The sequence below is a fragment of the Watersipora subatra genome, chromosome 1 (genome assembly GCF_963576615.1).
Source record: "Watersipora subatra chromosome 1, tzWatSuba1.1, whole genome shotgun sequence".
NCBI lineage: Eukaryota > Metazoa > Bryozoa > Gymnolaemata > Cheilostomatida > Watersiporidae > Watersipora > Watersipora subatra.
Genome location: NC_088708.1, coordinates 43303923 through 43330478, shown reverse-complemented (window position 1 = coordinate 43330478; position 26556 = coordinate 43303923). Strand labels below are relative to the sequence as shown.

General features: G+C 38.7%; 1 protein-coding gene across 1 annotated transcript; it reads right to left on the bottom strand.

Annotated features, from left to right (window-relative positions):
• Positions 1-2184: 2184 nt before the first annotated feature.
• LOC137387898 (envoplakin-like) lies at positions 2185-25210 on the bottom strand. The gene is made up of 7 exons (XM_068074412.1): positions 25120-25210; positions 15264-15504; positions 13605-14134; positions 12432-12590; positions 6047-6179; positions 4119-4321; positions 2185-2400 (listed from the first exon to the last, which is right to left on the bottom strand). The coding sequence occupies exons 1-7, from the start codon at positions 25138-25140 to the stop codon at positions 2185-2187; spliced, it is 1503 nt and encodes a 500-aa protein (XP_067930513.1). The 5' UTR covers positions 25141-25210.
• Between the last annotated feature and the right edge of the window lie 1346 nt (positions 25211-26556).

Below are 26556 nucleotides of genomic sequence, written 5' to 3'. Positions count from 1 at the left end.
TGAAGAGGAGTAGCTCTATTGGGAATTGTAGTTATTCATGGACTTTTATCGACGCTTACACATTTTACAGGCTTTCGCATGCGGATGTAGGATGGAAGCTGAACATGCAAAGTCCTACACAAAGTTCGATTGATTCAACTTCTGCTAGGAACACGACCGTAATGCCCTACGATACTGTTAATACCATAGATATATAAACCATAGATGTATACCAACTGTTAATACCATAGATATATAGGTTGATATATATCTGCAAGATAATGCTTGCTTGCTAATATAATGCAAGATGAAGCTTGCATAACGATTTCATTTTGTATATTCAATCATAAAATGTCAGATGAGGCTACCAATTTGATTGGGGTTTATCATGATGAAGCAAATTATTACGATCGACAAAAAATATAGTAAACAAGTAGAGTCGACAAAACCACTAAGATGATGGCTTTTTGAGAATAGACACCATTTGTGAAAAGTACAACGATGACTTGACATTAATTTCACATGACCTTTTCACGGTATCCCATCAAGCAATGCGAAGCCTAAGGAGTTTTAAAAACTAGTTATAAGAGTCAGGAACGTACGCGAGTGAGCAGGAAAAAGTTGCTTGCAGTCCTACACTCTAACCGGCATAGGATATGCTCATCTAATTGCATTACTCACTGCAACAATTAACCTCTACTCTAATTGACTGCAGCCATGCGCACTGAGCTCCACAAGCACTAGTACCACAACACTTAACCAACATTTCCACACTAATAAATAACGAAAGAAGTGAGCCAAGGCTACACCTGAAGCAGAAGTCTGGGTGCTGCAGTGCTGCAAGCAATTAACAAGACAATCAACAGATAGATGTTTATACTGTTTGCAGGAAGCCTGGCCGGTGTAATGATATTACGCCTGCCATAAGCGGGCAGCATGTTTGCGACAGCACTCAACTACATTCCGAATTAACAAATTTGTGCAGCTAAGCTTACAAACGACTGCAGTGTTATGTTTCTAAAATATTACGCTACCGCAAATTATGTTCAATGAAGTGAAGAGCATTAGCTGAATAAAACAACAAGTATAATAATAACAAGTATAATAATAACAAGATTAACAATAACCAGCACATTACTATTAAGATTCAATCGCTGGAAAGTCATTACCGTTTTTTATCCGCTGTCAGGGTAATTTCAGTGCAACAATGAGCGCTCGCTCCGCTTAATTACCTTTCATATAAAAACTGCAACTATTGCATAATTCATCAGAGTAAGACAGCAGCTGTTTTTGTATGCTCCAATAAGCTTTGTTTGGGGAGTGATACTATTCTGTAAACCGGCCTGACTGTGTGACACTCACACTACTCACTTCACTCCTAACTAATCTAGTATTGACTGTGTGACACTCACACTACTCACTTCACTCCTAACTAATCTAGTATTGACTGTGTGACACTCACACTACTCACTTCACTTCTAACTAATCTAGTATTGACTGTTTGACAGTCACACTACTCACTTCACTCCTAACTAATCTAGTATTGACTGTTTGACAGTCACACTACTCACTTCACTCTTAACTAATCTAGTATTGACTGTGTGACACTCACACTACTCACTTCACTCCTAACTAATCTAGTATTGACTGTGTGACACTCACACTACTCACTTCACTCTTAGCTAATCTAGTATTGACTGTTTGACACTAACACTACACACTTCACTCTTAGCTAATCTAGTATTGACTGTTTGACACTAACACTACTCACTTCACTCCTAGCTAATCTAGTATTGACTGTTTGACAGTCACACTACTCACTTCACTCTTAACTAATCTAGTATTGACTGTTTGACACTCAGACTACTCACTTCACTCCTAGCTAATCTAGTAACTACTAATGAGCACTTACAAAGTACCTAGTGACCTTTGTGTCTATGATTTAGCAGAAGGTCTCAGAGGTATATTGAAGCAGAGGTAAACTGAAGCATCATGAATTTAGATTATTGGTTTTTATCATTGTCAGTGGTTAGAAATACATTTGAGGGATTTTATATTTTGTAATATTAAAACATTAGCTCTTTGATTTTATTCAGAATAAGTCAGAGAAATTATTATACATTTTCTTCATATGAAGGCATAATGTAGTTTAAAGTTCGATAATCTAACATCTAGAATATGGTTTTAACTATATACTTTATCACGCTAGAAGATCTGAGGACAAATTTTAGCTCTTACCTCCTCCTCTTCCTCATCTATGTGCAGACTTGAAACCTTCCTGTCTCTTTCATCCCTCTTCACCATGCCTCTCTCTACCAGCACCTGGCCCTTTTCTATGGCCTCACTCATTGTCATGCGCTCACCAGTTTCCGAATTTATATAATGTCCTTGATTGGTGTCTAACACTCCAAGTTCAGTCGCCTGCACATATTGATAGTAAGTGTGAACAACGATAGATCACAGAATTTTATGTTTATCTTTAAACTATGTTTTTAATTGCCCAAAGAACAAAAGTTAGTTTGTTTCCTTCATTTGATCCACTTCCGACTATGTAAAGGTTTGCAGCTTCACTCACTCCTGTTTAAGTTAACAGCAGCTACTGCTAGCCAAAGTTTATAAACACAAAATAACTGCAAATCATCGCTGAAATCAACCTGTTAATAGTTTGTAAAACAGTATGTGATTATTTTCCTGAGCCGTTATAGCTACCCAAAGAAACTCGAAATGATCTGCACAAAAACAGAAAAATCACTTTGTGCTATCCATTCAATGCGATTTTACTAATGAATGGATATCAGGCGCACTAAGTTTTACTATGTTTTACCTATTACAAAGTAAAAATTCAGGCTTAAATCGTATTGGTAGTCTCAACTTAATAATGGAATAAACGTAACACAAACTTGAGAGTCTAATGTTTTTTCTTTACAATCATTATCTTAGACATGGTGTTCTTTTCAACTGTATACCTGCAGTACATGCAAAGTGATTATGTATAACTAAACTAACTACATAGAATCATTATTGGCATCTAGCATAAAAGATAAAAAGCTGTTCTTAATCTGTACATACGAGGCTTCACTAACCAGAACAGTGTTTGTCTATGTTCTTGTTAGGTAACTATCAACCATAATTATGACCTTATCTAAGCTGTCATGGATACTTTAAGATTAGTTGAGAGATTCGTTGGGTTTGATTCAACAGTTGGAATTTTGCTTTGTAAACGTTTACAGAGGCCTGGCTTATACCACAAATTGCTTGTTAAAAACAAATATTTATTGCTTACAAACTAGGAAGTGAATCTTATTCAAATATCTATCATCTTTATGAATTTTAGCATGACGGAAAATGGCATCTGAAGGCTGCCATATTAATGGAATAATCATTCATTAGCAAAACATGAGGCAAGGAGTCACTGTTGGGCACTACGGCATCAAGAATGTTACCACAACTCATGTCAATAGGTGAACTAGCTGTCAGTCTTAAGGGAGCAAAACAATCTAAAATCGAATTTGCCAACATTGTTTATGGTCACAAAGGCAACATAAATAACACAGTTATAATAAGACTAATTATTTATGAATGCTATTATCTTTTTAGAAACTTTGCCATTAACTCACAAAATATCTCAGTAGTCATAGTAAAAGCGCTCCATACTACTACTAGGTGTACCTGTATCAAGTACTTCTTGAAAGAGTTTTGACATATGCTATACATAGATATATCAGCACCTGTACGCACCTGTTTATTTCACATTACAAGTGATGTCACAACTTGCCTACGAGTTGAAGTTTGAGGTAACATGAGTCGTCATTCATCTGAACTAGATAAATATCCTTGCACAGGGGCACCAAACATTCCGTTTTACTGGAGCATGCCAGACAAAGACTCCCCGATTGCGACTTGGCACCAAATCAAGCAACCAAATCAAGCTATATGTATAGGATACATGCTTTTGGATATAAACACTTTGCGTTTCTGTTCTGCGTTGACTGACTTGAAAACTAGTTGCTAAAATGCATTAGAGTTTTTGAACTAGTTTAATATCATCAACCTCCGATGCAGGCTATCTTATATAACTACAGTAATGGTTAGGAGAGCTCTGATAGAAAGTTAAAGTCGCTAGACTGTTGATAAATTACCTTGGAGACAGAAAGCTTCTCTCCAGTGATTGGGTCAAGAACACCAATAACAGTAAATGTTGACTCCTTGTTAGTTATTATCTCAGTGGAGTTGTCTCCTTTAGCAACAACCTCTTCAGCTATAACCAGTCCTTTTTGTATGGCATCCTGTATCTTATATTTCTTGTTGTTGAGTGTGTCTAGGTAAAGACCTTTACTTCGATCTGTGTAAGAGAGAATTGAATTGTCGGATAGCTCATCAGAGGCACACCATAAAGACAAAGTGAATCAACAATGGGGGATTTGTTATAAACCCGCTACAAAGACTTTTGAGCTGCCATCTCTGGGAAGCAAACCATGAATTGATCGATATTCAAGAAAAGTTCCTCAAACCACTCAAAAACATGTTGCTTTTCCGCCGAACCTGAAGTCAATCGACATGGTGGAGATAAAACTTAGACCATGCGTAATACTGTGAGTCGTACAACCCTAGACTGAGAGACGGATATGCCGTGGGCAGGATGTGCTATCAGCAGCAATCAGTGGAGGGAGTTACGAGCTGCCGCTGTATTTTGGCTGCCGTATTTCTACTACCTGATCTCAGCATTCTGCCTATAGAGGAAAAGGCTCTGCATGCAATTAGTGTGTTTATGAGATGCTCAGTAGAAAGCATAAAGGGGTAAGTAAAACAACAATCAGACGCAGGATCCTCCCTAAACAATAACAATACCTTTCCATTATCGTTTGTTCACAATCAAATAATTCTCTTGATCTAGAACTTCTCAGAGCGCTACAATGCTGTCAGAACGCATGCATTAATCTCATCATTGCTTCTGAAAGCAATGCTTATGCAATACAGGACTAGCCTGAGCAGTACTTATGCAATACAGGACTAGCCTGAGCAGTACTTATGCAATACAGGACTAACATGAGCAGTACTTGACGGAAGACACAAGACTCACCACAACAAGTTTGATAAAAGCCCTCGAATAGGAGTATGACGGACCGCAGCCTAACTCCATGCGCTTACACTCTGTGCATACTCGATCGAAATACTGTTTTTGTTAGATTCAAATGCCACCTAGGTCAATAAGCTCGCCTTCTATGGGGAGCCTGGCTCAGCCGATCGTGACAATAGCGACAGTTGAATAGTAAAGCCTGACCCTGATTGTCATCACGTCCCTGCACTACTAGCTGTTATATCAGACTTTTTGTGCTCGCTTAATCAATGAAGCGCTGGGTCAAGCGTGAAGAATGCGGCTGTGGATACGCCGGAGGCGAAGAGGAGGCAAGCGAAGAGATACAGACAAACGGAGAGGTCAAAGTTACCTAACATGAAAATCATCAAAGGTTCTAGTTCTACCAACAGTATGTGTCAGTTTTTCAGACTTATCAAAAGCAGAAAATGTTTATATCCTAGGGTAAAGAAGACAAGGGGCAGCAAGCAGCAAATAGGTAGAATAGAACACTGCCGTAACAGCCAAATTGGAAAATTTAGATAACCTTAGTTCACTGACTGACGAATCATTCCAATCCTTTTTACAACTATTCCACGACCCAGACCTAAGTTTTATCATATCATATACCAGGGATCTTACCAGCTGGGGGCAGATGGACTGCCCCCTTTCTTTATCATATCATATACCATGAACGAACTTCCAAAGCTGTTACAGATTGGGAAAGTTGAGAAAATTCCTCAAGAGCTTTTTGATTTATTTTTTCACCCTTCTTACTTGTTAAAATTTAGACTACACTGTGAAGCAGCTTGAGAATCGTCAAAGTAAGTTCTAACTTTCAGATACTCTCAGATAGTCTTGTCTGGCACCAGGAACCGAGGCGTACCAAGAGATCGTTGTGGCCATAAACAAACAACAGACAATCATAACAGTTTCCTGAAGTCTATGAAGTGAGTGTTGAATTGTTGCAAAAGGTAAAGAGCTATTAGTTACCTAGTATTCCTTCAGATATGGCCTCATTGAGAGACATTCGCTTCTTAAGTACCGGGTGAATGGCGCCAACCACATTGAACGATTTTGAAGTTTTGACCAGCTGTGCTGAAGAACTTCTGCTTGACTCTGGGGCCTGAAAGTAGCAGAGAGGAGAGTCAAGGTGACATATAAGTGTTTGGTGACTACCACATGACTTGCTCATGGAAATGGTTTATTGAGCTAGCCAATAACAAGATCAGATTGGCTATAATACCTGATCAGCACATGGGTAGAATTCGTATAAGGCGTAACCTGTTCCCAGACATGCTATTTATTTCCACAGAAGGTGAGGAGATAACCACAAAATATGTAACAGAACATAAAAAGCTTGTTAAAGACAACACTACATAAACATCTTAATGTATCAAACTTTGGTAATGATGTTAAATGTCAAAGGAATATAGCGAATTCAAGGTCTACAAAAGTTAAGCAATTTTTGGCAGACTACCACTATTCTTTTACGGTTAGTCTGCAAGTTGGCGTCATACGCAGATGGAAATGGCAAAAAACCTGCAAGTGAGTTTTATTATTTGCAAATTTTTGTCGAATGTTTAATGCTAGTGAAAGCTAGAAATGACACTCGCGAATGATGCGCAAGAGTATGCCCTGCAAGTTATTTCATATTAAACATTTCCACACTTCAGTTGTTTCTATTTTGAAAGTGCGGTGCTAAGTAATGCAAGAGTGCACTGCTCTGACTTTTAATGTAGACTTCCTTATCTCTTTGTTAATGTAGTGATTTTGTAACTCTTGCTTGTATTTCTAGCTTTTGCCTGTAGTTTCATTAAGTTTTTACGTTATATGCCACCTGCTGCTTATTGCTGACTCACACTTTAGAACAATAAAATGTGTTCACATACACGCCATTAGTTCAGTGTATTGTGGTCAGAAATGAGTTCTTGTCAGGTCATAGAGGTGGGCAGTTGGTGCTTGCTTGACCAGCCGTTGCTGGGCTCTTGCTTCCTCCGTTCTTCCGAGTAGCCCAGTTTTTGATTGGTGCTCTGGCGTGGGACCCTTTCTGGTGGGGCCAGTAGGAGCGCGACAGCACCTGTGTCCCATTTTGCTGCCGGCGATACTTTCAGGCTGCTCAATCAGTTATAAATTTGCAATGCATCAGACCAGATGCAATTCTCTTTAGAAATTTATGCTTTATCATTTTATTGTCAATACGTATGCTACGCAAAGTTAAAGTTTAACCATTTGTTCAAAGCTAAGTGCTAAGGAGGCAAAAGGTATGTTACATTTTGTATATTATATTTGATGCTTTACCTTTGAATTATTTACTCTGTAATTGCTGTTATGTAATTGTCACAGTTGCATTTATGTCTCATTTATACATGCAGTTTTCATTTGCAATTATAGCTCATGTGAGCATTTCGCTTAGTGCTACTTGTTTTATTGCAGACTTCACGGTGTGTTTTGACCATTATGTTTGGAGAATAATAATAAAGAGCATTACAGAGTAACACTTCCTTAGTCAAGTCATTTCACATCAGTGAATCTAAGCCAATCTAGCAATTTAGCCAACTGAATTGCTATAGTTAATAAGCGCCTAATAATACGCAAATGTCCATTGAAAGACTTGTTGCAGGGTAACTCAACGTGCGCACAATTCCAAATCCGTGTCACTCACACAATGGAGACGTAGTGTCTTAGTCTAATAAACTAGACACTATTAGCTACTCGTCATCATGTAAACTTGTAGTCCTCAAATGGACGCATACAGTCCATATATAAACTTGTACAGTCCTCATATGGATGCATACAGTCCATATATGAACTTGTACAGTCCTCACGTGGACGCATAAAGTCCATATAGAAACTCGTACAGGTTTCATCTAGTCCTCATGCAGTTGCAGCAGACTCACTAAAATCTTGGTTTTATTGAAAGGTTAGTCAGAATCAAGAGAAGCAGATTGATTAGAAGGTTTTACTAACCAAGAGTTTAAGTACCAGAGATTCACCAACTTCCACTTCTCAAAGAAAATACATCAGATTCATTGGCATGGATGAGAGCGAGGAGGAGGAGAGCGAGGAGGAGGAGAGCGAGGAGGAGGAGAGCGAGGAGGAGGAGAGCGAGGAGGAGGAGAGCGAGGAGGAGGAGAGCGAGGAGGAGGAGAGCGAGGAGGAGGAGAGCGAGGAGGAGGAGAGCGAGGAGGAGGAGAGCGAGGAGGAGGAGAGCGAGGAGGAGGAGAGCGAGGAGGAGGAGAGCGAGGAGGAGGAGAGCGAGGAGGAGGAGAGCGAGGAGGAGGAGAGCGAGGAGGAGGAGAGCGAGGAGGAGGAGAGCGAGGAGGAGGAGAGCGAGGAGGAGGAGAGCGAGGAGGAGGAGAGCGAGGAGGAGGAGAGCGAGGAGGAGGAGAGCGAGGAGGAGGAGAGCGAGGAGGAGAGCGAGGAGGAGGAGAGCGAGGAGGAGGAGAGCGAGGAGGAAGAGAGCGAGGAGGAGGAGAGCGAGGAGGAGGAGAGCGAGGAGGAGGAGAGCGAGGAGGAGGAGAGCGAGGAGGAGGAGAGCGAGGAGGAGGAGAGCGAGGAGGAGGAGAGAGAGGAGGAGGAGAGCGAGGAGGAGGAGAGCGAGGAGGAGGAGAGCGAGGAGGAGGAGAGCGAGGAGGAGGAGTGCGAGGAGGAGGAGAGCGAGGAGGAAAGCGAGGAGGAGGAGAGCGAGGAGGAGGAGAGCGAGGAGGAGGAGAGCGAGGAGGAGGAGAGCGAGGAGGAGGAGAGCGAGGAGGAGGAGAGCGAGGAGGAGGAGAGCGAGGAGGAGGAGAGCGAGGAGGAGGAGAGCGAGGAGGAGGAGAGCGAGGAGGAGGAGAGCGAGGAGGAGGAGAGCGAGGAGGAGGAGTGCGAGGAGGAGGAGAGCGAGGAGGAGGAGAGCGAGGAGGAGGAGAGCGAGGAGGAGGAGAGCGAGGAGGAGGAGAGCGAGGAGGAGGAGAGCGAGGAGGAGGAGAGCGAGGAGGAGGAGAGCGAGGAGGAGGAGAGCGAGGAGGAGGAGAGCGAGGAGGAGGAGAGCGAGGAGGAGGAGAGCGAGGAGGAGGAGAGCGAGGAGGAGGAGAGCGAGGAGGAGGAGAGCGAGGAGGAGGAGAGCGAGGAGGAGGAGAGCGAGGAGGAGGAGAGCGAGGAGGAGGAGAGCGAGGAGGAGGAGAGCGAGGAGGAGGAGAGCGAGGAGGAGGAGAGCGAGGAGGAGGAGAGCGAGGAGGAGGAGAGCGAGGAGGAGGAGAGCGAGGAGGAGGAGAGCGAGGAGGAGGAGAGCGAGGAGGAGGAGAGCGAGGAGGAGAGCGAGGAGGAGGAGAGCGAGGAGGAGGAGAGCGAGGAGGAAGAGAGCGAGGAGGAGGAGAGCGAGGAGGAGGAGAGCGAGGAGGAGGAGAGCGAGGAGGAGGAGAGCGAGGAGGAGGAGAGCGAGGAGGAGGAGAGAGAGGAGGAGGAGAGCGAGGAGGAGGAGAGCGAGGAGGAGGAGAGCGAGGAGGAGGAGAGCGAGGAGGAGGAGTGCGAGGAGGAGGAGAGCGAGGAGGAGGAAAGCGAGGAGGAGGAGAGCGAGGAGGAGGAGAGCGAGGAGGAGGAGAGCGAGGAGGAGGAGGAGAGCGAGGAGGAGGAGAGCGAGGAGGAGGAGAGCGAGGAGGAGGAGAGCGAGGAGGAGGAGAGCGAGGAGGAGGAGAGCGAGGAGGAGGAGAGCGAGGAGGAGGAGAGCGAGGAGGAGGAGAGCGAGGAGGAGGAGAGCGAGGAGGAGGAGAGCGAGGAGGAGGAGTGCGAGGAGGAGGAGAGCGAGGAGGAGGAGAGCGAGGAGGAGGAGAGCGAGGAGGAGGAGAGCGAGGAGGAGGAGAGCGAGGAGGAGGAGAGCGAGGAGGAGGAGAGCGAGGAGGAGGAGAGCGAGGAGGAGGAGAGCGAGGAGGAGGAGAGCGAGGAGGAGGAGAGCGAGGAGGAGGAGAGCGAGGAGGAGGAGAGCGAGGAGGAGGAGAGCGAGGAGGAGGAGAGCGAGGAGGAGGAGAGCGAGGAGGAGGAGAGCGAGGAGGAGGAGAGCGAGGAGGAGGAGAGCGAGGAGGAGGAGAGCGAGGAGGAGGAGAGCGAGGAGGAGGAGAGCGAGGAGGAGGAGAGCGAGGAGGAGGAGAGCGAGGAGGAGGAGAGCGAGGAGGAGGAGAGCGAGGAGGAGGAGAGCGAGGAGGAGGAGTGCGAGGAGGAGGAGAGCGAGGAGGAAAGCGAGGAGGAGGAGAGCGAGGAGGAGGAGAGCGAGGAGGAGGAGAGCGAGGAGAAGGAGAGCGAGGAGGAGGAGAGCGAGGAGGAGGAGAGCGAGGAGGAAGAGAGCGAGGAGGAGGAGAGCGAGGAGGAGGAGAGCGATGAGGAAAGCGATGAGGCAATTTAGTAAACACACAGCTGAACATTCCTATTTTTTGAGCTTGCCAAAGCTACTTCCAGCCACAACTGGGGCACATACAATGTTCTTTGAATTTTCCTTACACACAGAATCTTACAAACATTAGATTTAGCAATGGTGTGTTCGTTGATAAAGCTAACTTATAAATAGGAAAATGAGAACTGTCTAGACCAGCTACTAGACCACCTGAGTATGGCTAACATTAATGAAATATGTTTATATGGTTAACATCCAATCCGTTTTAATATAACATTTAATTTTTGTTGCCCTGTTTTTTGTTTTTTTTGTTTTACTATTGTTGTATGGCCCAATTTAAAAAAACGTTTCTATTTTTGAAATAAAATTATTGCCAATAAAGTACTATATACAGTCAAACATGGATAACTCGAACTTCACGGGACCGAGCGAAAGTGTTCGAATTATCAGAGTGTTCAAGTTATCAGAGCACTGTCACAAGTTCATGTATTTACTTATTTATTAGTAGATACATGTACATATACAAACTATACTATAAATCAAAAGCACAAATGGCTTGTTTCAAATTAAATGCTTCTAATGTAAAGTTTAAAACGTTTTTATCAAAAAGTATAGATTTTTTTATCACTTGAGATTGGTTTGTTGTTTGAGGTGATGTTATTGCCAGGACGTTTTTCAGATTGACATTGGCAAAACTTGATCGTTGTTGAAATGCTCAAAAGAAAAGACATCTTTTTCTTTTGAGCGTTTTACCCACGATCAATTTTGCCGATTTTTCTTGAAGTTTATGCAAAGATTACCTCACTTTACCTCGCTTCCGAAGGGCGATCGCTACGCGGATGTTTGGTATAAATCAAATTTCACCAAACCTTTAGAAAAGTCGTTGACAAAAATATTTTGCCGATGGTGGTAATAACAACGCTTATGAATTACGAAAAGTTGAGGTTTACCTCTATGACTTGGAATAAAGTTATTTTCTAAAGCGATAACAACCGTTTCGGTAGCCGTTGGGCAAAAAACAGTTCGAATTAACAGTGTTGAGTTCGAGTTATCTATAGCAATTTATCATTACGTGGGAACGGACCAAAGAAACCGTTAGAATTAATCATGTGTTCGAGCTATCCGTGGGCGAGTTATCCATGTTTCACTGTATATATATTCTTTATCTCCTACCTGATAGTTTTGTTTGTAGCCAGCTAATCATTATATTGACAAACTTAATTATACAAATAGAGCTCATTGTTCTAAGAATACATTGTTGCACTGATTGTATTCAGAGCTCATTGCATGATTGATGATCTTATTGTAGGCTGATGAATTGTTGACACCTACTCAGTTGGAATTTTCTCACAACTGCTGTATCAGTTGTCTCTATTATAAAGCCTAATTTTTAATTTAAGGTAGGAATATAAGGAGAGAGGCTAGTCATCCTTTATTCTGAAGATGGATATTCTAGGCTCAAAACACTAGAAATTCTCTCTTTTGTTACATAGCGCGCTAAGGGAGAAAGGCACGCACGCAGTGTGAGAAGCTTTCCGTAATGGCCTTGGTATGCCTCAGCCATCTGGTCCACTCTAGGACAAGCTCTAGGAAACACGTCTGGTTCACACCATGAAATCAGATTTATAGTCAACAAACGAAACAGTGAAAATGATGACATGTTATTAAGATAAAACAAAAGCTAGGGCGTCTCAATCTGCACGCTAACTTCTACGATCAGAATTTTTCTGTATCATTTGTATTGCTTGTCTAAAGTTTAATAGTGGTTCACTCTAAATAAAAATCTACCAATTAGTGACACAACCAACGATCTGACTCACATTCACTCCTTGTAACAACAGTAATAAATAACCTTTTGAGTGTGAAGGATTTTGTGCTTTGTTATGTATGCTACAAAACCTGAGTAAAGGTGGTGCTGCATCTCGTAAGTCTGTTAGTTTTTGTCTATAAAATGATAATTGATATGCAAGCGCATGTATCTGTAACAGAAAATGAAGTTGTGATATATTTTACCTTTGACGTCGCTACCATATAATTTCGATCGATTGCCTCTGGAACACTGAGAAGCTCTCCTGTTTTAACATTGAAATACTTTCCCTTCTCTGGATCAAATATTCCACTTTGGATTGCTTTTTCTACCGATATATACTCCTTAGAGCTGGGGTCAAGGACCTAAAACAATTAAAACAGAAGGTTTTGAAGCTATAAAACACAAGAAGTGAAGAGACCCATCCAGCCACAGACTATTTACTAGGCCTGTTTTGGTGAGTACAAATAAAGAAACACTTTGTTTTCTTGTAATTGGTATTACTATAGATCAGAATGTTCCTTTCGGCAGAAAGCTGACCTTTACATAATGACATACATCCTTTACACCAGGTATCTAGAGGTCCTATAATTACGCAAATGTTATAGAGATCTCAGCCTAATGCATTGAGATAAGTCTATTCCAGTGGACTGACAAGATAAAGTGTGTTGACTACATACATGTTGAATCCAAAGAATTGTTTAGCTGATTTCTAACTCTTAGTTGTACGATTCAATATTTCAGATAAAATACGACACTAGTATATCTAAAGATACTGATACATGTATAAATACATCGTTTAGAACATGATTGCACATGACCTAAAAGCAAAGCTGATAAAATGAAATATTACATTCATTGTTTGGCAAAATCGATTTTGGGAAAAGTTGTTTATCTTATTTGAGTAACATTGTTTAGACCCGTTAACACCCTGATGTCTTTTTATAAAATATTTTCTGAATATGTGCAGACGATACACAATCCATACTGTGAAGCTAGTTTTTATTTTTCATGACAGATAATATCAAATGGAATCTCCAAATTTTTTGACATACTCCGACCGTGATCTAGTAATTATTAGACATTTTAATTGCATTCTTTTGGTCAAATGTTGGCAGCGCATCAATAGTACATCTTCTCTAACAATACTTAGTCATCTTATATCTTGTGAAATGACTAACTTGAAAAGCTATTAACTAGAAGAGAGTGCATAATGATTGTTTTTACTGCTCTTGTACAGATTTAGGTTACAAATTGGCTTGCTTTCTAACCACATAAGGCACGGATATTAAGGGCTCAGTGACCGCTCCCCCATCATTCAGTATTAAAGCTCAGTCTAAAATAGACATAGAATACACTTGTGAGAGCATATGGATCACCTGATCTACATGAAACTTGTGATGCTCTTCTTTTCTGCTGACATCTACAGCGATTGGCTCCGTTTCCCGAGCGACTACATAACTTCTAGTCATACATTCACCTAGATCTAGTTTTTTTCCACCGTCAGGTTCCTGATAATGACCATTCTGACCTACATAGGCTTTTTGAATGGCACTGTGCAGAGTCATTGACTGGTTCGTCTTTGGGTGTATAAACACTGCCGAGTCCGGGTTGATAAGATCTTTCTCAAAGGCTGCAGAGAGGCTATAAGATTTTCCAGAGGGGTCACTGTAGACTCCGGCTTTAGTATCAAGTGTGCGGTCCTTGACTACCTGCTCAAAAGGCATGCCATGAAATGGAGAAGAGACCTTGCTCAACTTGACCTCCTTGCTCTGACTGGTTGTTGTCGTGACAGACTGAGTGACATTGGAATTAGAAAGGTCAGAACCGAGTAGACTGGAGAGAGAGTCCAACTCATCGAGAAGTTTTAGCGCTCCTCCCTTTGAACCAGAGTGGATGCGCAGGGCACCTGGTAGCACAAGAGGTTAGCAGACTAGAGCAAATGCAAATCTTTGAAATAGAACTTGTAAGACAAGAGGATCAACACGATTACCGTTGTTACAAGGAATGCCAGGGCCCCCTAATTGGGGTAACTCTGGTAGAATCCGTGTAAAATGATTTATTTCAGGGCGCACCCGCAAGCTAGCGTCTAGATTGATTGCTCACAAGCTGGCACTAAACATTTGGCTGCTTCAGGTGAAAACCAAAAAGTGGAGCACTCTACTGCTCCTCAGTGTATAAGGTACTTTTCGCAAATCTTAGATATTACAACAACACTTTTGAATATATTTAAATACCTGTCTACTGCGTAATGACATGCATACAACATTTATTGTTTGAATAGTTTTTAGAGATAATGTGAACAACTGTCATTCACGCGGGGCGCCCAATGTGAGATTTTATTCATTTTGCAGATCATCGGAGCTCTGGTATTTGGGGAGCTACCGGGTATCCATTGTAACAACACCAAACACTTGTCATAATAATCAGAATTCACTCTACTGGTTAGAAGAAGACCAAGTGTTTTAAAACAGAAAAACAAAAAATTATACAAAGGATGCTAGTAAAAGTTGATGTTTTAGGTACAATGCTCAATTTGTTAGGCTTACAGGCTCCAAGGCTACAACATAGAGCATTTAGTAGCACTTGTTATAGCTGCATATTGGCCAAGTTTAACGTTTAATCGTTTAATCATACATGTATATTTTTATTAGCACCAGAAAAAATCATCACAATGGCAGTTTATTGGTTTTGATAATTTTTCAGAAAGCAAAAAACGAGCTTAGTGCCAACATCATTAGCCAATGAGAGGTAAGCATAGCAAAAATGAGCTCAGTGCCAACATCATTAGCTAATGAGAGGTAAGCATAGCAAAAATGAGCTCAGTGCCAACATCATTAGCCAATGAGAGGTAAGCATAGCAAAAGCGTTCCAGACCAACACTAGCATATTATCAGAAGCTAACATCAAACACATCCTAGCTTAATTTAATAACTTAACTTTTTATTTATTAAAACAGAAGTTCTTATCCATATATATCCATCCAATCTAATTAAGGTACTTATCATACACAATCACACAAAAAGTTGGTTTATTACCGGCATTCGGCTGAACATCAGCTCCAGCGAATTCCTGTTTCATAAATGATGTCTGTTTGGTGGCGTGGGAATGCCAGCCCTCGCCACTCTCAACTGATGTCTCTTTCGTTGTGTCCACTTGACCTCCCGGTATGTCGTAAGAGTTCTCTGAGTACCAATGGCCGTCCTCGTGTTTTGCAATTTCTCCCGAACGAGACTGCGCCTTTAACATCGGCATCACGCTGCCGATATCCATTTGAAACTGCATACAAAGAGAAATTATATAGATGTACTGATACAGTAACATGCAATACAGATATGCACAATACAGCAAATGTGAAATACAATACATGGAGATGTGCAAAAAGAATTGAAAACCTCTAACGCTTAACAATTCTCCTAATGATGTTCACCTCCAAGGTCAACCTTCGAGGTCTACCTCCATTCAGCCTGGTAAGATAGTATTTGATAAAAAGATACAGCTTTGAAATTTTGAAGTAAATCATTGAAAGGATTCCAAAGTTCTGACTTGTTCACTGGCAGCCTTATTAAGGTAAAATGCTACGTACTAAGGTCAATTGGCTGCCGTGTCGAAGCTATTCTGAATACACAGCTTTTGCATCTTACAAATAATCTAGAAACATGATGCTTGATGTTGAACGTGAATATCATTTTCAACATACCACAAAGACTAAGAGATGGTCTCATCATTACGATCTTGATAGAGTGCTAAGGATTCAAACTTTTTCTACTGATTGCTGCATCTACTTGACACATAAAACCTCTCTATGCTAAATTCACAACTGCCACAGGAGTTTCTAGGTAACCTAAATAGCATTCTTTAGGCCTGCTCAACATAGAGTACTTGAATTCGATGTTAAATCAGCGAAGAACAATGCAACCGCATAGAATATGGTTCGAGTAAATCTACGTTGTGTATCGCGGTTGCCATGGGAGCAAATAGCACACAAATGCTTTTGTCACTTACTGATGTCGGAATTTTTAAAATTTTCATGCACATGAATGGTTGCCATGGCCAATGCTAGAAACTGTTGCTATGATAGAAGGAACGTTGATGAAATGAGCCAGGACAAGAGAGCAAAAATCAGCTCTGTGGATAATAGACCGTTATCCAATTGTGCAAATAATCTTTCTGAATAATCTTTGGTGAGTAAAATGACTTTTCTGTTCAGATAGGTACTGCCATGTTAGGCAGTCTTTCGGAAAAGCATCTCAGCACTGCACAGATGTCATGGCCACTGGAATCAAGCCTAATAAACGCATCGTGACTAGAAAAATTAGATTACAAGAGCATATCTTTTAATTTGTTGAACGTAACCAAGAGTGACATATCCAGCATTGTTACTGCCAATATGATATCCTGATATACTGGTATGTGTAGCCAGGCCTTTAAGTAATACTGTAAGTGACTTTTATCTCTCTACAATCTTTGTATTAATTGTCAAAGTCGACTCCATACCCGAAGCTGTAGCTGAAGTGTATTTTGCACATACGAACGTGCATACGTACATGTGTACAGTGATGCTCTGTTTATTTATAGCTTAGATGACTCGCTAATATTCCATTCTATAATTAGCAAACAACACCAGAAAGGTCTAGCTAAATGTTAAAAGACTGAAGTACAATCAAACCCCACTAACAATTACCTCTCTGCACGAATCTTTCATCATGTGAAACAAAATCTAAACAAAAGTTTGTCTGAACATGTGAAACACTTACCGATGGACGACGTAGGAAAATTTTCAAAACATTAGTTTTTTAATAAGTAAAAAAGCTAGTAAAAATAAAACAAAATTTAAAAATAATTAAAAAAATAACCAATGTTAATACACACTATATCCTGTGTAAGTTATGTTTCGTACTCCTATCAGTCACTCTACAAGTGAAGCTATGCATTGCCAGGCCTGCACCTCGACTCACATGTCTCTAGAGGCTGCTTCACATTATATTGCCATATCTTGGAGTTGATGCCACAATACTTTGGTGATCATCGACGATAACTATGTTCACACTATTACAAACCCATCGACATTTGCTTCAGCAAATACTCCGTGATGTAGTATTCTCATTTTTCTTTTTAATTTTTTGCAAAGAAATCTCTTCGTGTTCGTTTGTGCTTGAATCAAATACTAGTCCTGCAACGACTATCATAAACGGAAATAAATAAATCACGCTATCAGTGACCGCGAATTACTATCGCCGAAATGGTTCACATTGTACAGGCGGTTGTCGACGCTCGGCAAAATATCGGGAAAGTTTTGACTGCATTGGAGGGTCATATGACAAATTGCCAATGGTCACCCAAGACCACCAATAATATGTTTTTTTTGTCTATTCTAGCGAGTAAAACTTCTCTGTGCAATTTTCTATTGGTAGTAGTTAGCAGTTGTTTTTACAATAATTGCCATTCGAGGTAAGTTCTATGATAATTTGTGCCGTTTGTACTTTGTAGTTAGCAATATGCCATCATTTTATAGTCCATGTTAAATATTTTTATAACAATAATTTTACTATGAAAAAATGCTTAACTACGCAGCGTGATCTTGGCAAATGCATAACACAGAAAAATAAATAAATTTACTTCATCAAGATAAAATTTCATTTATTTGTAATTTAATTAGAAGCAGAAATGTATTTTGTACTAAATATAATTACAATACAATACAGCCTGTATATAAGAATTAGATTAAAATTACAATTTATATTTTATAACATTAGCAAAAGTACAGTTACATAGGCCTATGAATGGAAATAATTGTGTAGTTGGGGCTGCCACATATTGGGAAATTGTATTAAAAGAGTCAGAACACTATGAAAGTTGAGAACCGCTGCTCTTAAGTAACAAAAAACCCTTTTTACTGATTAATAAACTATTAACATAGTTTTTACATATAATGTGGACTATAATGTAGTTTTACATAATGCGCTCATTTTAGTGCTATACGCTTTTACATAATTATATATATAGCTGAATGCCTGGCGTTGCTCGTGTAATAGAAGTCTTTACAAAGAAAATTTGTTTTTATTCAACATATAACAACAGTTACCATTCTAGCTTTCAAACTTCACATCATGAGAAAAGTGTTTTGTGCAGTTAGAATAAATTGAGAGAAAAAATAAAACAACTGTAAAGGTTTTAAAACTTTGTCAAACAACTGTAACTTTCAAACTTCATATCAAGAGGAAATGATTTTGTGCAGGTCAAATAAATGAAAAAAATGAAACAACTATTAAAAGGTTTAAATGTAAATGTGAAATAATTAGCAAGTAATAGCTAAATTAAGTCTGTTCTGCTACGATTACAATAAAAAATGATTTGGTAGTGAGACAACTAATACGAACTGAGAAAACAAAATAAAAATCCGGAATATGTTGAATTAATAATAGCAATTCTTGCATAGAAGTATGTGTGTATAAAAAAGTTTAGTGTTCTAGCAGAAGCTATCCATCAAAACTCTGAATACGATGACACTGGTACCTCTCGATACTGGTACAAATGTAAAAATGAGATATCGGAATGTCATTGTTTGACCGAACAGAGAAAGTAGAGACTATTCCTACTCACGATAATACATGTACAATTGTCCGCGGGAAAAGAATTGGCCTTGATCGCAATTTAGCAATTGAACCTTACGAAAAACAGGAAATAGAAGTTTACGAAAACACAAAAAAGCATCGTGTTTCATAGAGCTAAATGAGTTCATAGAGTTTTAATTAATACTTCATTTTGAGCGTGAAAACAGCAAAGAGTGTAAATGTCATGTAGTAAGAGCAAAGACTTGTAAGAGCTTTTGTAGTCTCATGGTTAGAGAATTGGATTGCACACCTGTGTTCGTAATCTTTGTGAGTTCAAGTCGAACAGAATGAGAAATGTTAATTGCAAAATTTTAATAGCTATAGCTGGACGTACCGAAGGAGAGACAGACGACAAACTTTGAAAAATATATAAACGTATATATATAACTAGTGAATGCCTGGCGCTGTCTGGGTAATAAAAATTTTTTGCACAAAACATTCATTTTTATTTAACATATACAACATTTAACATTCTAACTTTTTAACTTCATACCATGAAAAAAAGTGTTTTGAGCAGTTCGACTAAATTGAAAGAAAAAACAAAATTGTAAAGGTGTTTAATTTCAAACAATTAGCAAGTAATGGCTAGATAGTTTGTTTTGCTACGATGACTACAATGAAAGGTGATTTGATGCTAATACAATTAATATGAACTGAGAAAACGAATATGAATCATGAATATGTTGAATTAATAATAACAATGGCTAGATAGAAGTGTGTGTATAAAAAAGGTTACTGTTGCAGCAGAAATTCGTTGTATTCAAAGCTTTGATGGACGATACTGGTACCTCTCCTCGATACTGGTACAAACATAAAATTGAGATATCGGACTATCTTTGTCTGATACTTTGTCTGACCAGACGGAGAGAGAATGTAGAGGCGATTTCTACTCGAGATAATACAATTCTCCACATGAAAGGTATTCAGCCTTTACAGAGTTAGCGAGCGAGCCTTAGGAAAACCGGAAATAGTAGTTTAACAGTCAGTTTAACATTGAAATGGCACATTTGAAAATTGCCAATTAAAAAATATAAGGAATGAGTAACGGTAAAAAAAGTTCTTAGAAAAATTTCTAAAGATAAACCAACGAAAAGGTAATCTATATAAAAATCTCAAAGTTTGTCGTCTGTCATCTGTTTGAATATCGGTCTGTCCGGCTATAGCTATTAAAATCTTGGAATTAAAATCTCGCTTTCTGCTGGATTTGAACTCTTGATTATTCCAACCGCAGGTTTGCGATCCAATGGTCCAAGCACGAGTCTACCTAAGCTCTTACTATTCAACTCTTACTATATACTTTATGCGCCCTTTTCCCCATTTTATACGCTAAATGATGTAATAATAATGACGTAATAAATAAATTAATGACGTAATAAACTCTATTAATTCTATGAAACACGACAGTTTTTTTGTCCTCAAGCTTCATAGAGACTTTTTTCGTCCTCGCTGTACTAAGGCTAATTTGTTTTTCGCAAAACAATATCAACAATAATTCCTCTCGAAATTAAATTTGGTCAATTGCATCCCAGTTCAGCGTCATCCGTAATGGTGAAAACGGGTTCGCAAACTAAGTGATAAAATTTTTGTTAAAAGTGTACTAAAATGCATACTAAAACTATCTTCAAGTATGTTTTTAGTAAGCTAAATTCATATAAGTTAGATTCAGTGTTTATGTTACACGTCTGTCTTGAAGGTAAGAACTCTGCATGTAGTACATTGCAGTATTACATTTTCTTGCAGATCTTAACAACAAAATGCACTGAAGTTATTGTAGGTAACTATAGTTACTAAGGTTAACATATTGTTTTTGTTACCGTTTTTAATGATAATGATTTTGATGATTTTTACCAGGCAGTGATTGCATTAGATAATTACTATGGGTTTCTATATCACTATATACATCTGTACGATATTTTTGTCGTATGATGCCAACACTGAAACGAAATAAAATCGTACATTTGTAATTTTTCATTGTATTCGTAGCAAAACAGACTATATTTAGCCATTACTTGCTAATGATTTTACATTTCCATTTAAACACATTTACAGTTTTAGTTTTTCTCCTAATTTAGATCAATGAAACACTTCATGATATGAAATTTAAAAGCTACAGTTTGAAAGGGTTTAGTTGTTTTCTTTTTTCTTTCAATTCATTTGAACTGCACAAAAAACACTGATATGAAGTTTCCCGTGACATGAAGTTTAGAAGTTGGAAGAGTAAATTTTGTGTATGTTAAATATAAATATATTCTCTGGCATTCAGCTAGTACAGGTAGGCTATATATAATGCACTTCTTTCAATGCTATTCACAACTACATATTTATAATGCATTTGTTCCAATGCCTTGCACACTTACATATATATATATATATATATATATATATATATATATATATATATATATATATATATATATATATATATATATATATATATATATATATATATATATATATATATATATATATATATATATATATAAAGCACTTGTTTCAATGCTATTCGCACCTACATGAAGTACTTTACGATTTTGGGTTCTGGAGTTCGTTTATTCCATGAAATACAAAAGCAGTACAAAGATGATTAATTGCTAGCTTAGATGATTGTGTTATACGCATGCCTAGCAGATGTAAAAAGATGCATACCAGCAGTTTCTTACATTATTTCCTTAAATTATTACTTCTGTACCAAATGTTAGATTTGTCCCTCTTACCCCAATTTGATCCTCTCTGAAAGCTATGAAAGCCTAAGTAGAGGTATGAGCAGTCTCTATGAAAGCTATGAAAGCCTAAGTAGAGGTATGAGCAGTCTCTATGAAAGCTATGAAAGCCTAAGTAGAGGTATGAGCAGTCTCTATGAAAGCTATGAAAGCCTAAGTAGAGGTATGAGCAGTCTCTACTGATGTACAAGTTACACAGATCTTAAGATGACTCAGTAAATTATGAGTAAATAAAAAATGTGTAATCGGACACCAAGGTGTGTGCGCTGCATTTTCATCCTTTATGTAATACGTAACAATAGACTATGTCTTGTCATCAAGCCCCTTCATCAGCTTTCACTTTCTATATAGCTATATTAACAGGAACAGCGACGACACTCATTTCCAGTAAAGTCAATAGAATGCCCTCTATAAGTGTAAGACAAGTTTGAGGTGAAAGAATTTCATCTGTGGCAAATGACTGATGTAATTTTCATTGCACTTTGATGTGTCAGACAAAATATTAACCGCCCACACAGTGATGATGTCACAGAGAAGGTTTATAGATCGTGTCTGGCTAAGAACCAGACTAGATGGGAAAATATTTTCATTTACTGATGTTCAGTAAGAGATATCGAACTGATATTGTAATGTTTACACAATACTCCTACTAACTGTGTATTAGTCAGGGGAACTAAGTGTTAAAAATGTTCTTTTTAATTTGTCCACATGTCGACTGAATAATTACTGCGTCGATCGAATATTGTAGCAAGTGGTATATATAGGAAAACTCCAATGAATATGCGTAAGGCTAAACAAATTTTTATTATATAATTTAACGACAGATACTTCATCCCGACTAAAAAATCTAAAAGCAGCCACAATTAGTCAATGAAACACAAGCTATGGAATAGCAATTTAAAGCATTCTAAACAAATATCGACTCGCTAGATTCCAATGCCAACAGAATCACGTGCCAAACATACCAGTGGGCAACATCGGTCTCAATAGCAACGACTCTAGGTTGCACTTCTTTGATTTTTATATATGCAGAATATTTTATCTGTTTTTGGTAGCTTGCCACTTATTTGGTACAAAAGCAAATATCTCTCAGATTTCACCCTTGTTGATACACATTTACAACTTTGCTATAACAACAACAACTTTGCTACATAACAACAATATATGCTATGCATTTATAGTTTTACTCTGTTATGATTATAGAAGTAGAAAGCTGTTGACAGTAAACACCTATCAATGACTCTGGTGAGTAGTGTCAGCAATACTGACTAGACTAAATATTACAACAATATAAAATGTTTTTGGTTTACTGCAAGTTTTATATCTGTTATATTTTTATAATCTTTTATTATTATTCTGCTACTGGTGTAAATATAAACTAAGTTTGTAAATATAAACTAAGTTGGAGAGTCATTTACAAAAAAAATCTCTATTTGAATAGAAGTTAGCTTTAATCTTTCAAAGGTTGTTTAGTGAAAAATCTCTAGTCATATCAGCGCAAGCATAGTTAAAGTTTGTGTGGCTCTGAAGTATAATGAAAATAGGTTTCTCAGTCATTACGTGAACTGACCAACATAGCTGAGGTTGTGAATTGTCATCACGTAAACACCCTATGTTCACGTGATGTCACTCACTCGGCAAATCTAGTACTAGTTTCTGGCTTGTTTTACACTTTGTGTTTAGACTTTTACCTTGGCTTCTTCTATAAAACTACATAATTTATATACCCATGAAGAAGTTCAGGCCTTATCCCCTACTTCATCCTTACTATGCTACCCTGGCTTTCACTTGAAGACCCTACCAGCGATGTCACTAGATCACTAGCCTCCATTAGTTAGCCTAATATAACCTACGCTCCTACAACAAAAGATACCCACTAGTGACTCAAATTTTGAAAAAGAGTTGTACAAGGTTGTGTTTGCTGGGAACTAGATTGAGTCGATATTGATTGTGTAGAGTTTCAAACAATGCAAGGGAGTCCACTGATAAGAATATAACGCCAGCAAACAATACTGGCAGCGAGCAAAGGAAAACTAATAATGCTAACCTTGAAGCTAGCATATAAGGTGGGCTGAGTACGGATGAGTGAAAAGAAGGGAGAATGATTAGAAGAAAGGGGAAGAAGTGAAAGAAGAGGTGGCAGAAAGGGTGGAATAAAGAAGGAAAACAGGTAAAAAAGGTAGGAGAGTATAAATGTATAGCACCTATAACATTATTTTTAAAATCTTTCAGTCCATCAGGTCATAGCTTCAAAAGTTCTTCGCTACCTCAAATTTGGTGGGTTGTGATAATAGTTTTAGGAACAAAGGACAAAGAATTTCAGTTCTGGAATATTGTAAGCAAGTTTTTAGAGGTCAATCAGCAGTCATGCTGGGTAGTTACAGCAAAGATAATGGGGTAACAACAGACACCTATCATTACAAATTAGCCACATCGAAAATGGCATAGGACAGTAACTAGAAAGAGACAGAGCATCATAATGAATATTGAGATAATTTTTGATCTAATTCTTCCAGCGGCCACTTGTTTAATGACGGGTGAGGTCGAAATAGTCAGGTGAGTACGAAATATGAGAGTCTACTGCAGAGGGTAATATCTGGCTCAAGGAACTTCTTTTCAAACTATAAGAACTGTTACTAGTATTATTGTGGCTAAGCCCATGGAGACAGCTGCAGAATGACACCTGGCCAGTTAATAAACAAACAGATATACGTTAAGTGTTATTTTAAATAACAATCAGCATACAGTGAACAGAGCTACTAGCCATTCGTGAATTCGGCACTGTTATGCGTTTGGCGTCTCCCTGCTAGGCGAGGTGATGTAATAGTTGGTCACTGTACTTAAGTCTATGATTGTGGTTGCTTATGAGTCAATGGCGACCAGCACTGATGTGGTACAATATTTGGTTACGTGCGGAATGCAAAGGAAATGAACGGCTAAACAAACAAAGAACAGATAGCAGTGAGATTAGTGAGGAAAGCAAACTATTCTAGCCTTTTCTATTGCTCTCTATTCAATATAGAAAGTATATTGAATAGAATGCAATATTGAGTGTAGTATAATACCAGTGAACTCTATGGTTCATTAATATTATACTACACTATATATCTAAGTTCCTAAATTCATCCGCCTTATTATACACTAGTAAAAGTACAGTCACTGAGTTAGCAAAAATCAGAACTTTAGAATTTAACGAAAGATTCAAATGTATGCCACAGGCCTATTCTTGCTTGTGGTATCACCACTTGCTTACTCCTGCTTGAAAATTTAACTCAACCTTTGAAGAGGAAAGAATAGTAGCTCATTAAAAGATATTGAAACACTTTCAGAAGCGATTGGGCATATACAGAAGCATATTTTTTCGTAGCACAGCAAAATAATTGTGTAGAAATATGAAGAAATGATACTGTACAAGAAATGTTATATTTCAAGAAAAAACAATCAAAAATTAAGAGGATGGAGTACTATACTACAATGGCAATACGACACAATACACCATTCTGTTTAAATATTTACATACTACACAATACTTACAGCATTATAGAATTTGAACAACTTACATTGTCTACCTGAGAAGCCATAGTAAGGAGAAGTAGAAGCTATGCAGACAGCATTAGTTCCAGCTAGAAAGGTTTGCTGCCGAACGCTGCTGTTAATGGCGTAGGAAAGCACTGACGGCTAATGAGCCAACCACGCAGACGGATTTGCAGACACACGCTCTGTGGCTTGGCTACTCGCCTATAGCAAGCTCCGCCTCCCCACGCACTCTGCACGGTTCAATAGACGCAAGTGTAAACAAAGGTAATCTGTGTTATAACTCATTAGCTGGCCTCTGTTTAGCCTATGAATACTAGTCTAGCGCAAGTCAAGCCGAATGCTTGTTGCCGCGGCTCCAATACTGATATGTATGCGCTTCGTGGAGCGAAAAAGCTCGCCTTTTAGCGTCAGCATGTTAGCTGAGGCATATTTCAGTCCCATTCACATATAAAAAGTGAATAAATCTTTCAGCTGATGTTAAACTTTAACAAATTATGTTACAGCTTGTTGTTTCAATAAACAGATATATCAATTGCATCATCAAATAGAATATATCTAAAAACACTTTAAGGTCTACAAGATTCTTTATGTGCCTTCCTGTTTTCCACCGCATGAACTCGGAAAATTAATTTTACAATATCACTAAAAAACAATATGAATACATGTCAACCTGTTATTTATATATCTATCCACGGCACCGCTGTTCTGGTTGTTTCGGTTCTAGTTGTTACAAAGGTCCTGCCTATGTTTTCTTCATGACACTAAATACACACCTACTAGTTGCCAATAATGACATAATGTTTATCAGAGTGGCTCATTCAAAGCCATTCTACTTATTCTTTCTGTTTTCCTTCATAGCAAACAGAATTATAGCAACCGTGGACATAACAGTTTTGAGAACTGGCAAAAGTTTGAGAAATGGCGAAATCTTTAGAAATAGCTAATAAAGCTAGAATTAGAATAAAGTTTGTTTATTTCTAGCATTAATAGCCAATTACATGTAAATGATTCAAAATATATCTTAACGTACAACAAATACTGAAACATGTGCCGGATGTCATTGGAAACATATAAAACACATCAATGTTTAGGTTGGTACTGATACAGCTACACTGTATCAGGCATGTTTACTTCAAACTTCACAATTTTTAACAAGTCTTTAGTAATATTCGATATTTATATCAACAACATTTGAAATTACCGCATCTGTCAACAAAAAGGCAGTCAATTGAAGTAAAGTATTTATAATAAAACTGATACAATGCCAAACTCAACAAACGGTAAAGTTTTATACATCAGGAGTAGATACAAACTGGGCTCACAACCTGTTCATAAAATACATGAACCATACAATTTTTAAATTTTTCAACGTGGACAAGTGGTCCTGTAAGTTTGGAGAACAGAGATAAAGTACAACTGCATGATACAGAGTTGTCTGCTCTCTTTCTCCTAATACTGTT

Excerpts from the sequence above, each read along its gene's own strand:
- LOC137387898 (XM_068074412.1), bottom strand. The coding sequence starts at position 25,140 with ATGGCTTCTCAGGTAGACAAT. Across the intron at positions 14,135-15,263 it reads TGATGTTCAGCCGAATGCCG|GTGCCCTGCGCATCCACTCT; the intron begins GTAATAAACCAA and ends TTGTGCTACCAG. Across the intron at positions 6,180-12,431 it reads ATATGGTAGCGACGTCAAAG|GCCCCAGAGTCAAGCAGAAG; the intron begins GTAAAATATATC and ends TGCTACTTTCAG.